The sequence below is a fragment of the Chanodichthys erythropterus genome, chromosome 4 (assembly GCF_024489055.1).
Source record: "Chanodichthys erythropterus isolate Z2021 chromosome 4, ASM2448905v1, whole genome shotgun sequence".
In the NCBI taxonomy this organism is placed as follows: domain Eukaryota; kingdom Metazoa; phylum Chordata; class Actinopteri; order Cypriniformes; family Xenocyprididae; genus Chanodichthys; species Chanodichthys erythropterus.
The window spans coordinates 17137269-17150511 of NC_090224.1; the positions used below are offsets into that span (position 1 = coordinate 17137269).

Here is a 13243-nt window from a genome sequence, read left to right on the forward strand (position 1 = left end):
ACTGTGATTGGCTGATTGACGTATGATCCCGAGCTCATTGGTCGGGCCTGATTCAGGGTGACAGATGCTGTCGGAAGGTTTTGGGTCGGATCATCATGCTGACTTTCCTCAGAGAGTAAAAATCGGAATCTTTCCAGGTGTACCAAACGATACCGTCCGGACCAAGAGGGTTCTTCCCCTTCAGAGAGTAGCGGCCGCCCTATCCATCAGAACAGAACATTACTTAGACATCATCAAAGATCATTTAGCTTGTGAGTATATCTATACTTGTCACTTTTTAAATCTATGCATTTATTCAGACAATCACCTGAATGCACATCTTTATAATGAGTATGTTTTTCTGCAATTTCAGAAAATGTCTAGTTGGTTTAACAGTCCTGAGTTCATAAGCCAATAGACTTGCAAAAAATGCGTTTTGTGGTTCATGTTACAAGAATTCCATAAAACAGGAAATTATATCACAGAAGACTTTTGTAGACCCTCATGACTTTCTGTTATGTTAGCAAAAAAAATATCAAATAAATTGAACCTTTGATCTTTTGAAATTAAATTTTCAAAAATTGCAAATAGAAAAAAAAGTTCAAAAACAAGTTTTCAATGTGGTGTTATGTTTCATCTATGACCACAACAAGTATACTATAGTGTTTTGCAGGTCATCAAAAAGATTGCACATCCTATTTTGAGGTTAATATTAATTTGACATTTTGCCAAAATTGCAATTTCAGCAAAAAATAAAATAAAAATAAAAATAAAAAATTTAAAATTTTTGGATTATGTATGTTCTAGCAAAGCTAAGCTAAAATAAATAAATAAATAACATTTTAATGGAATTACATTTATATAATTCATATATATATATATATATATATATATATATATATATATATATATATATATATATATATATATATATATATATATATATATATATATATATATATATATATAAAATGTAATTCCATTAAAATGTGGAAAAAATGAAAAAGTTGCAAATGTAAAAAATCAAGTTTTGGAAAATAATGATATGGATGTGTATGCTCGTGTATTTTTTAAGATACTTTATACACTTTTTATAATAGTCATAAAAAATGCATTTCATAAAATCATAAAAAATATATTTCCAATAACTTAAATGCAATTGCATTTAATTTAAAAAAAAAAAAAGAAATAGATTTTTAAGAAAATGATAAAAATATTACACACATGCAGGTTAAATGGCAAAATATTTAAGATTTTACATTAGATTATTCTTCATTTAGCAGAAAAGTTGTTTGCCAAAGTAATACATATTGTAGGCAGTGAAACTGGGGTTCAGTGTCTTTCTCAAAGACAACAGCATCAGCTCATGATTTAACACTACAACCTTTGAGTTAACAGCCTACAGTAGGTCTAGAACCAACAGGCCACATCATACCTTGTAGTAGATGCCATTGAGGTTTGCGTAGAAACACTGGTTATACCACCAGCCGGCGTGGGAGATCTCGGCACAGATGTTGCCCGTGTCGGGTGTGCTGAAGCCCTGCTTGTCATGGTACCAGCTGAAGGAGTCCTCCACTGTCCCGCTGAAGCCCGTCACATGCAGACGGTACTGAGTGGTCTCATCCTCCACACTGCAAATGCACAGACAAAGTATGGATTCCTCACAAGCGCAATGCTGATAGTTCATCAAGGGTTTGAAGTGTTTTTAGTTACCAGGCCAGATGTTTAGTCACTACTGAACATTGTGCATCCGTTTGAAGTCCTTCCAGTCAGTGAGTGATTAATGTGCCTCACCTGAAACTCTGATAAACAGCGTGTTTGTGTTTCCCGCTCCAGTCCTCCAGGTCAATACGGAGCATATAGTCTCCCTGGCTGGTCAGGTCATGTATGTGCTCATTTCCCAGCCAGTATTCGGTGTGTAGGTCTCCAAATCCTTCTTTATACTCCTTCCAGCTGCGGTCAAAGTTCACAGAGCCATCTTGCCTACGCTGGAACACAGTCCAACCGCCACCTGAGACATACATTATGCATGTGCTTGAATGATCAAATGAATGTTTTTATTAGTGAGGAAGTGTAAAATGAGTATACGTCCAAGCATTCGACAATCAAATCTCTTTTTTATGAGTTTAATGGACATGCCAGGTCATTTAGGTTTCATCTTATGACCACAGCAATTATACTATAGTGTTTTGCAGGTCATCAAAAAGATTGCACATGCTATTTTAAGCCTCAAAGAGGTTCCTCATGTGCCCCGCTGGTGCAATTTCAGCACAAAACTGAAGTCTTATTAGACATAAAAAAGAGAAGTAATTTAAATGTTCATTACCGGAATTTCTTTTGCTATGCTAAGTCTCAGAATTTTCCAATAAACAATATAAAAATAAAACAATGACTCATCCACAGTAGATTTCTAACAAAACAAAAATAAGCATTTTCTGGTCTAGTGGGTGCGAACTGCAAACGTTCAGATTTGTACTTTCCCAACATTTTCACTGGTCCAAGCACTAAAAACAAATGTATAAATCAGGGTGGTTATCGTTAACTAAAACTATTATAAAATATTAAGTGAAATAAAGCTGAAATAAAAATAAATAAAAAAATAATATTATATATTTACATATATATATACATACATATATTATATATATATATATATATATATATATATATATATATATATATATATATATATATATATATATATATATATATATATATATATATATATATATATATATATAAATAAATGGAAATTAGAAATGCTGCCTTGGCAATAATAAACTGAAATAAGTTTAAGTTGAATAATAAAATTATTAACAGCTAAATAAATAAAAAATGAAAACTAACTAAAACTAAAAACTGAAATAAAAATAAATGACATCTAAATAGCAATATATAAAAAAAAAAAAACCTAATAAATGTTTTAAAAAAATCACTAAATAAAATAAATACATATAATAGCTATATATAAAATATACTTTTTCTCAGCAGAATTATCAATGTGCCACAGAAAATCAAATAGGTTTGCAGCATAAAAATAAAAACTGGACCAACAGGACTGGCACAAAATAATGGGCTCATTCTTATTGTTGAGTCCTGGACAGTCACTATTGCCTTTGTTGTGTGGTTTCGTACCGTCTGTGTTCATATCACAGTAGACTTCCACAGGCATGGCCCCCAGCGAGGGCACAACGGTGTAGATCCCAGAACGACGCACTCCATTATAGTAGATGGAAGCACAGTCGATGGGGCAGTTCCTGACATGCTGCACCTCTGGAGTGATAAACACATACAATACATTAAAATAAAAATGTTCAGTTCTCATTAAACTATATGTGACAAAGATAAACTGTCTGATAAACTGTGCTATGATTTGTCACCCTCTGTTGGTTCATGCCAGTAACTCACCATGATTCTATGATTCTATATTAGCCAAAATCTTAAAAGAATAGTTCACCCAAAAATGAAAAATATGTCATCCCCAGTAGACATTGGTTAATCTTCAGAACACACATAGAGATATTAGACCCTGACACCAAAACTTAGAAGACCAAAAAAAGTCATAAAGGCACAAAAAAAAAAAAAAAAAAAATCCATATTGGAGCAGGACCTGGAAATTTTAAGACATGTTTTTTTATAGTCTCTATAGACAGACAGATTGAGAGTGACTCTTGAAGGACCAGCACCACATCCTCTTGTACCACTGTTTGAAGAATTTATTTTCCAGTCTTCATGTATTTTACAACACTTCAGCTTGTGATTTTTATTAAGTGGGGGTCATTTTTTAGGATTTTTTACCTAACCTAAGTCTCGGAGATCCAGACACCTTGCAATTCTGGAGACTAAAGGGTTCCTGATGGTTTCACACTTAATTCTTCACCTTACTTCTTAACTCTTTTGCAGTTACCATGTATGTTTTCTTCTCCACCTGCTGACCCAATGAACGTTTTGCTGTCCATGGTCATGCCTTAACTTTGCAATTTCTAGAACTGCATCTTTCTCATGAGCATTTAATAATTTTTGACTTTTCAATCTGAGTGAAATCTCTTTTTGGCTCATTTTGCCTGTAACCTTAATGAACAATTATATATCACTTATAAATGATTAAATACAAAATTAATAGCAGTTACAAAGATTGATGTGCTTTGGAATTGGTAAAATGTGCTGAGGAAAAAGATATGATCAGAAAATCAACTTACCTAATAATTCTGTACATAGGTGAATAAATGCCTAAATTTAATCTGTTCATCATAATCACTTGGATTAAACCACTCAATTCATATGGATTTATTTTTTACAATCTCTTTATGAATGTTTTGAAGAGGCAGATTTTTGGGTAAATAGACTTTCAATGGAGGGACAGAAATCTCTCAGATTTCATTAATAATATTTTCATGTTTCCAAAATTAATCAAAGTCTTATGGGTTTGGAACAACATGGTGGTAAGTAAATGATGACAGAATTTTCATTTTTGGGTGAACTATCCATTTAACTGTCAGTCCTGGTTTTGCATTCCCTGACAGCAACATAGTGTCGGCCCAGATCCGGCCCACATCTGATCCATGTGTAATCCAGATGTGGGCCGGATCTGCGCCACACTATGTTGCTCTTTGGGTATTGATTGGTTGGGATATAACCATGCATCTTAAAAAGGAACCTTTTCAAAATTCCCAGACATAGCCTACCGGGATGCAGGGCTTCCTGTGCATTGATTAGCGGGCTGGTTCGGACTATATTGATCATGCAGCCAGGGTTACGTCTGACTTTTTCCACCAGCAGGGAAAGGTTATGGATTTGGGCCTGGAGGTCATAGATCAGAGAGCCCTGGATGTGCAACAGGGTTGTGGCCTCGGCATAATGATCTTCCAGCTCGTGCAAGCGCTGCTCAATAGATGAATTATTGCGGTTCTTCTCTTCACTCTGTGAAAGGTCAAATAGACAAACATCACGAGTCTCAATCAAAAACGGTGATCAGAAGAACAGTTCCTTTGCAGAATGAGACCTTCTCAAGTGGCTGCAGCATACTGTGTGATTGCGTAAAGCCAGGAGTGAAAAGCAGGGAGGGAGAGGCAGACAGGATCTGGCCGTGTGGGTGTGAGCTGTGAATCATCCCCTCGTTTAACAGCATGAAGAGCTTAAGAGTGCATACTAATGAAGGCACGTGGAGAGAGGTAAGGTCTCCTGTGCTAATCTCGTTAGCCTTCGGGTCAAGGAGACTTTAGGTTGAAAACCGCCAAGCCGAGTTGGCCGGAGCAACATAGAATTTACGGAAGCACTCGAAGGGGACACTTACTGTACAACAAAGCTCCAGTGATGGTATCAGATGGTAATACCATGGTACTTTAACGTATACCATGGTATTGAACAATATATATATATATATATATATATATATATATATATATATATATATATATATATATATATATATATATATATATATATATATATATATATATATATATATATATATATATATATATATATGGTATTTAGTATAATAGTACTCAAAGGAATTCGGAAAATACAAAAGTACTGTAATGGTGCCATGGTACAGTATCAAATGAAAATAGTATGGTGTTTTGAAATATACTGAAATTCATGCAGAAACAACATATCTGCACTACATTTTTGACAGATTTCATTTGTTTCTTTTCTTTTTTATACAGATTTGTATAATCTACTATTTGTTGCACGCTGTTCAATTATTGTGACCTTTTTTGATTTAACCCTTGCGTAAAAAGTCCGTCAGAAGGTACCTTACTGCAGAGGTGTAAAGTATTTGATTAAATGTAATTAATTACTGCACTTAAAGGTACGCTATGTAACTTTTTTTTTGTTCAAAATTAACAAAATTTAACTACATCATCAGTTCTTCTTCCAAAACAGGTTTTTGTTTTGCCCTGATTCACTATGGTAAGCCTATTTATAAGTGTTTATATTTTAGACCCATCGGGATGGTTTTCATGGGAAATTGCGTACATAAGTCACCTGCCTGTGCGTGTCTCGTCATATCTGTAAATAGAGAAAAGTTGCAGAGAGTCTGCTGGCAAAAAGAGCCACGCGACAGAGCTTGTAATAAAACAAGAACCAACATTGGCTTGGCTTTTTGGAGTGAGGGATTTGAAATGTTGTAAAAGCTGTGCGGCGACGACGTTAAATTTCTATATGTAGCTCTCTAACAGAGTTCATTATAAAGCATTATCTTATTTCACTATGGTTGTTGTAGCACTGTATTGGAATTTATGTACCATGTCTTTAATGGGTATAGCTACAGTAACATCTTCAGCTAGTCAGCTTGAGATCCTTTCCATCTAAACTGGTTATATCTCTTAAGCCTTGTAGTGATGTTTTGAGCAGTAGGATAACCAGCAGAGCTGAAGCGCAACCAAAACAATGTTCTTGAACTTCTGCAAAATGCATGCAGTTTCATTTTTTTAACCTACTAGAGGGCCAAAAGTTACACAATATACCTTTAAGTATCTTTTTGGCTACATTTTCGAATAAGTATATGTACTTTTTACTCCAATACAGTTGTAATTAGTAAGGCATTTACTTGTTACATTTTGCATGGCACCTATCTTTTTCTGCAGCAGTTTATTTCTGCTACAAAAGAAACAATAATCGCCCTCTACAGGGCATTGAAGGTACTATTTCTTGTGCGTTTTGCCTTTACTCACCCAAACAACAAGGCTACTTTACACAAAAGTGAGTGCAATAGCAGGTAGTTCCTGTATCACATGTGTTTCATATAAGAGACGAGGACATGGCTGTCCTCATTTTACTTCACATTATTTTATTTATCCGTTATACTGTAGAGACCTTTATGAAGGATATTTCTGTACTTCTGCCCTTTCTGGGCACTTGAGTGTTTGTAGACGTTTAAGAGGATGTTGTGTCGACCTTGATTTATTGCAATATTATGGTGTTCAGCTTTATTTCATTTTTAGAAAATAAACATGTGATTGGCTCTCCTCCACAAATGAACAATTTTCTTTTTTTTCACTGGCATGTCTTTGAAGTGTGGAGATTTTATGCATATTTGAGCCTACATTCAGTACAAGTAAAAAAAGTACTGTTATAATAAGGTACTCTATGACTTTTACTCATAGAGTCAGATTTTCACTGTAAGGTATCTCTAGTTTTACTCAAGTATGGTTTTCAGGTTTTTTACACCTGCCTTACTGTTTAGATGGGCAGTACTTGTTCAGTGAGAACAGGTCAGGCCACATGTATCCAAATGCTTCCGAATTGAATCAGGGAATCAGAAAAAGCTTGACCCACAGGTTATTAAGGGCATTGAGTCAGGTACAGGTCAGGAAGATGTGAAATATCAGATTTTTCTATTCCTTTGCTGAACCTGTGAATTCATTAAGAGCAGTCAGAAGGGCCAAAAAAAAAGTTACTGATGCACAAAATTAGAATTATTTATAAATATTTATAATTTAGAATAATTAAACAATTAATTTAGAACAATTTTGAACAAAATTATTTATTTTGTAATTGTTTTTTATGAATATTATTTGTTCATAATAAGAATAATTATGAATAACTTAATCTTCTAATTATAATATTTCTCCAACACCTTATAAATAATTAATCAGTCAGCCCTAAAGACAGTTAGACACATTTTAAATATTACAGACAGACAGACAGACAGACAGACAGACAGACAGACAGACAGACAGACAGACAGACAGACAGACAGACAGACAGACAGACAGACAGACAGACAGACAGACAGACAGACAGACAGACAGACAGACAGATAGATAGATAGATAGATAGATAGATAGATAGATAGATAGATAGATACTTGGACTCACTTGTAGTTCTAACACTTTGACTCGATGACGGTGGTTGCGAAGCTCCTCCTGAAGTTCAGACACTGTCTCACGCAGGGCCAGAATCTGCTGTTTGCGTTCCTCATTTTCATGAAGCCAGTATGAAACCTCATCTGTACAGCGGAACATGTCCGGGCAGCGCTGGTCGTCCAGTTGAGGCAGCGTGGCCATGAGTCGGCACATGCCGTCCTCCAGGACCTGATTGCTGTATTCACCACACTGAGCAGTACTGACCTGATGTGTGTGCAGTGAGTGGTCATCTTCGCTCGCACATGTTAACAAAAACAATATGGCCAGCAAGAGGGGCGAGAGAGGCCTGTCCTCCATGTGGTCGGTTTGGCTGATCCCCCTTCCCACCCTGTTGGAAGGACCCTGGGGGAGAAGGCCAGGGTACAAGCTCTCTGACCTCCAGTCTCAAGTCTTGGGAAGAGCTTGTCACGCAGGAACGCTGTCTAGGACTGTCACCGTTTCCAATGTAATTTACCTGAAAACAAAACCAAAAGCATTAAACTACACTCGCTTGCCACTTTATTAGGTGCATCACATTGCAGCAACTCAGGCTCAGGAGAATGCAAAGCAACAGTAACTCAAATAACCACTCGTTCCAACCGAGGTCTGCAGAAGAGCATCTCTGAACCTTGAAGCAGATGAGCTACAACAGAAGAAGACCACACCGGTTTGCATGGGCTCACCAAAATTAGACAATAGAAGAATGGAAAAACATTGCCTGATCTGATGGGTTTCGATTTCTGCTGCAACATTCAGATGGTAGGGTCAGAATTTGGCGTAAACAACATGAAAGCATGGATCCATCCTGCCTTGTGTCAACGGTTCAGGCTGCTGCTGGTGTAATGGTTTGGGGATATTTTCTTGGCACACTAATTGAGCATTGTTTAAATGCCACAGCCTACCTGAGTATTGTTGCTGACCATGTCCATCCCTTTATGACCACAGTGTTCCCATCTTCTGATACCCACTTCCAGCAGGATAACGCGCCATGTCAAAAAACTCAAATTGTCTCAAACTGGTTTCTTGAATATGACAGTGAGTTCACTAAATTCAGATGGCCTCCACAGTCACTAGATCTCAATCCAAAGCAGCCTTGGGATGTTGAAGGAGATTTGCATCATGGATGTGCAGCCGACAAATCTGCAGCAAATACGTGATGCCGTCATGAGAATATGGACCAAAACCTCTGAGGAATGTTTTTAGCACCTTGTTGAATCTATACCACGAAGAATTAAGGCAGTTCTGAAGGCAAATGTGGGTCTGACCCGGTACTAGCAACCTAATAAAAGTGGCCGGTGAGTGTAACTAACTCATTTTTGCTGTATTAGTAGCAAAACAATTTAAATTAAATAAAATGGAAAAAAATAAAAAGAATTCTATATTAGAATTTATTTATTTAGATATTTGTTATATTTGTAATATTTATTATTTACATTTATATATATAAAATTTTTATTTCATGAATATTTATATATCATAAGTCAATAAAAAATCTTTTTTTTTCTGTTGACAGTTACGTGATGCAAAAGAAGATGCAACTGACAGTTTTTCAACACTACGTCTGTTTACAAATTTGAATGCTGTATTAGCAGCAAGAAATGTATTAAAAAATAATTATTATTTTGGATTACACTGTATTTATTCTGTCATATTTACATATTTATTATATTTTTAATATTTATTATTTACATATATAAATATACTACTATTTCATGATTATTTGTTTATCATATTTCAAAAAAAAAATATTACTGTTGACCGTTACATGATGCAAAAAGAAGTTTGAAAGAAACTGCAACAAGATAAACTGGCACAGATTTTCAACATGTTTACAAATTTGAAGGCTGCTTATTGGATCATAAAAGGTAAAGACAAGAATATCACTGACACAGACATAAGAAATATGAGAAATCATGCAAAAAATTATTAGATCAACTTCAATATCATGGCAGCGAGTCCATGTGCAAGCACCACTTACATTTTCTAATCTAATTATTATTTAGCAGCCACTTTTTTATTCTTATTCAAACTTTCTTATGCAAGTGCCTTGCATAAAGATATAGTAAATCACCACTTAGAAATATAACTTTGGGTTATAAACTGAGATTTTTAAGCATTAAGTTATACAACCCACACACTGTTTTGACGTCACTCGAAAAAGTTGAAAAACGAAGTCTGGCAAGATTGTAAATGGTCTATGATGATAACATTAATAGGTCATTTATTTTAAGCACTCGACGATGTGACATCAGTGCACCCCTGTCAGAGAACTATAGGTCAGCTGTCAAAAATCACACTGCATTGAAGATGCGGTCTTTGCATTTGGGATTAAGGGGGGAAAAAAGTACATGATCTGTCATAAAATCTCAATGTGATATTTGAAATAAATCCCACAAACACATCTTTAGCCATGCCGCTGCTCTTATTAGAGGTCAGCCTGGTTATCCCGATTAAGGCACGGGTTAAGGTGCTTTCATGACCTGTGTCACTTTTTTATGTGCTTATGTGGGTTCAAGAAGACGGCAGCAGTGAAAGTATTTAATCTCGAAGAGGATGGGCACGCTAAAAATAAGTGAAGTAGGCATCTAGTTTTAAACGATAACACCTTTATCCATTACATTTAGAGAAATATGTGAAAATCTCAATAAAAACTGCTTAAACATGTACAACGGCCCTGAAAAAAAATATTTGGACACCTAAAAATTGAAAGATATTGAAATGCTGTGCACACACACAGTGAAGTCCATAAAAATGATTTTGTCTGGTGTGGAATAAGTCGACTGCGCAAAGCCCAGGGCTGAACTTTGAATTCCCAAATCACCTATCAGTCCACATTAGCACCTGACCTCACTGATGATGCTCAAGTCTGAATGGGAGCAAATCCCCACAGACATGTTCAACATCTAAACCTTTTTGAAGCTGTCAGGAAGGACCAACGCCCTATTAATGTTTATGGTTTTGAAAATAAATGCTCAACAAGCTCATGCGGTGTTCAGGTGTCCACATTCCATATAGTCATTATTCCATAGGTCCGTTTTAATATACTTTTTCCTTTTACTTTACTGTTTCTTGTTTATTTTTTAACTGTCATTTTGTTATTTTTTTTAACTAATATAATAATACAATTATTAATTTACTATATCCTTAACATACGTTGGGTTTTCATGTTTTATGGGGACACTCAGAGACTTGATTTTTATACTGTATTTTTTATCCCCTACCCCTAAATTTACCCACCACAGAAAACTTTCTGCATTTTTAAAGGGGTGGTTAATTATGATTTCACTTTTTTAACTTTAGTTAGTGTGTAATGTTGCTGTTTAGGCATAAACAACATCTGCAAAGTTACAACGCTCAAAGTTCAATGCAAAGCTTTTTACAGAAATTGCTTTATAAGGACTACAACAAACGGCTGGTAGGGACTACAACGAGCTTCTTCCTGGGTTGGTGACATCACAAACCCCTAAATTTACACAAACCCACCCCCTTGAACACGCAACAAAGGGTGTGAGGCCATGTTGGGCTGCTTTAGAGAAGAGGAAGAGTTGTTGTAGTAGAGTGTTGTTACCATCCCGTCATTTTACGCCGGACTGCTTCACAAACGAGGGTCAATTCAACGCTGGATTTGCACAAAAGATTAACATGACGGCACATGCTAGTGGATGAGTTGAATCTAAAAGTTGTAACTTCTTCCTGAGTCTCTCCATCAGTGTCGACTCCGGTTTGAACAATGTAAGGCTGAACACCGTTACTGACAATCCTCATTTTGGCTGCGTGAGATTCTCCAGCTTTGTTGTTGTTGAGCAACCAAAGCGTGAGCTGTTAAAGCTCCACCCCTTTTGGAAAGGGGGCCGGGAGCAGCAGCTCATTTGCATTTAAAGGGATACACACAAAAATGCCGTGTTTTTGTTCACACCCAAATAGAGGCGAATTTGACAAGCTATAATAAATGATCTGTGGGGTATTTTGAGCTGGAACTTCACAGACACATCTTAGGCATAATAGGTCCCCTTTAAACTTTCAAAAAAGATGTAGGCTACATTTATTTTCACCAAGCTGATTGCTCACTAAACCCCCAACAGTCATCATGTTTTCATAACATTTCAAGTTTGATTTTGATGTGACAAGGTGGTGAAATGGCTGAGCTGTTTACTTACTTTTTAATTACCCTTCCCATTAACGTCATAAATTTGTTCATTCAGACGATTTGCAAACGCGCATGAAAACAAGCAGCGGGATTTATCACACAAATCAATCATATGCTATTATATCCAATTAATTTAGCGATATATATATAATATATAAATATAAATATATATATATATATATATATATATATATATATATATATATATATATATATATATATATATATATATATATATATATATATATATATATATATATTCAAATGCATTATGGGAATACTGTATATGCTAAATGTATACATTGTAGAAAACAACCTTTGGTACTTGTTGCACAGTCATATATAATCTATATACAGAAACAAAATCAATGCATGTACATGTATTCGATCTCTCCTGTCTAGGTGAACTCAGGAGGAAAAACAAGCAGGAAGTGCCTTGAGCTGACCCATACTTTACCAACACCTTAAGCAGACCTTTTAATGCTAAAGTATCACGTCTACCAAAGCACCTTGTGGCTCTGGCCCAAGCCTAGTGCACTAGATCCAACAGAGAAATGCTGAATATGCCAAACCATATTACCGAGCAATGCCTGAGAGCCACTAAACTGCAGTATAAACAAAAGAATAACACTGAGAATTAATCATATTGATAAAGCATCCTATGTCTCTGAAGTGACATTTTGATTACAAGTGTAAATGCAGTATACATATGTTTGTTTGGAGGGCATTTGATTTACCCATGACACCACAACTCATGCATCACAACATCTCACATGAGAGATTTCTCAAACTATTTGCAAAGCTGTTGAACGCACTGCTGACACACTGTTACGATCAACTACGTGCAACGGCAATATTTTCCAAAAGGTGTCATCAGCAGAGATTATGCGAGCAAACTCTACAGGGAAACACAAGGTTTCATCTTTACCTGTTTCAGTAGTCGGAGATGTTTTGTTTGTCTTCTGAGGAAATATAGACATATGCTGCCATCCCTCTCTCTCTCTCTCTCTCTTTCTACACCCTATGTGTTGCAGTGTGGGCAACTTATCCTTGTAATCCTGTGTAATTGGATTCCTGGTTAGAAGAAAGGAAGGAGAGGCAATCCAGGCACTGAACAACAGTCACTCAGACTATCCTTACTCTATATGCTGAGGTCTGAACAATTACATCAGATTAATACACCAAATTATTTTATACTAGAAAAAAAAAGTGTTGATGGTATTGTGTATTCAAAACATGTTTACTAACAATCAATACACTATAT

At 35.7% G+C, this 13243-nt stretch overlaps 1 protein-coding gene across 1 annotated transcript; it reads right to left on the reverse strand.

The window, feature by feature from the left end:
• On the reverse strand, positions 1-8150 carry si:ch211-203k16.3 (fibrinogen-like protein 1). The gene is made up of 6 exons (XM_067383199.1): positions 7806-8150; positions 4665-4899; positions 3115-3252; positions 1774-1990; positions 1415-1610; positions 1-199 (listed from the first exon to the last, which is right to left on the reverse strand). Exons 1-6 carry the CDS (start codon positions 8148-8150, stop codon positions 53-55), a joined length of 1278 nt encoding a protein of 425 aa, XP_067239300.1. The 3' UTR covers positions 1-52.
• Between the last annotated feature and the right edge of the window lie 5093 nt (positions 8151-13243).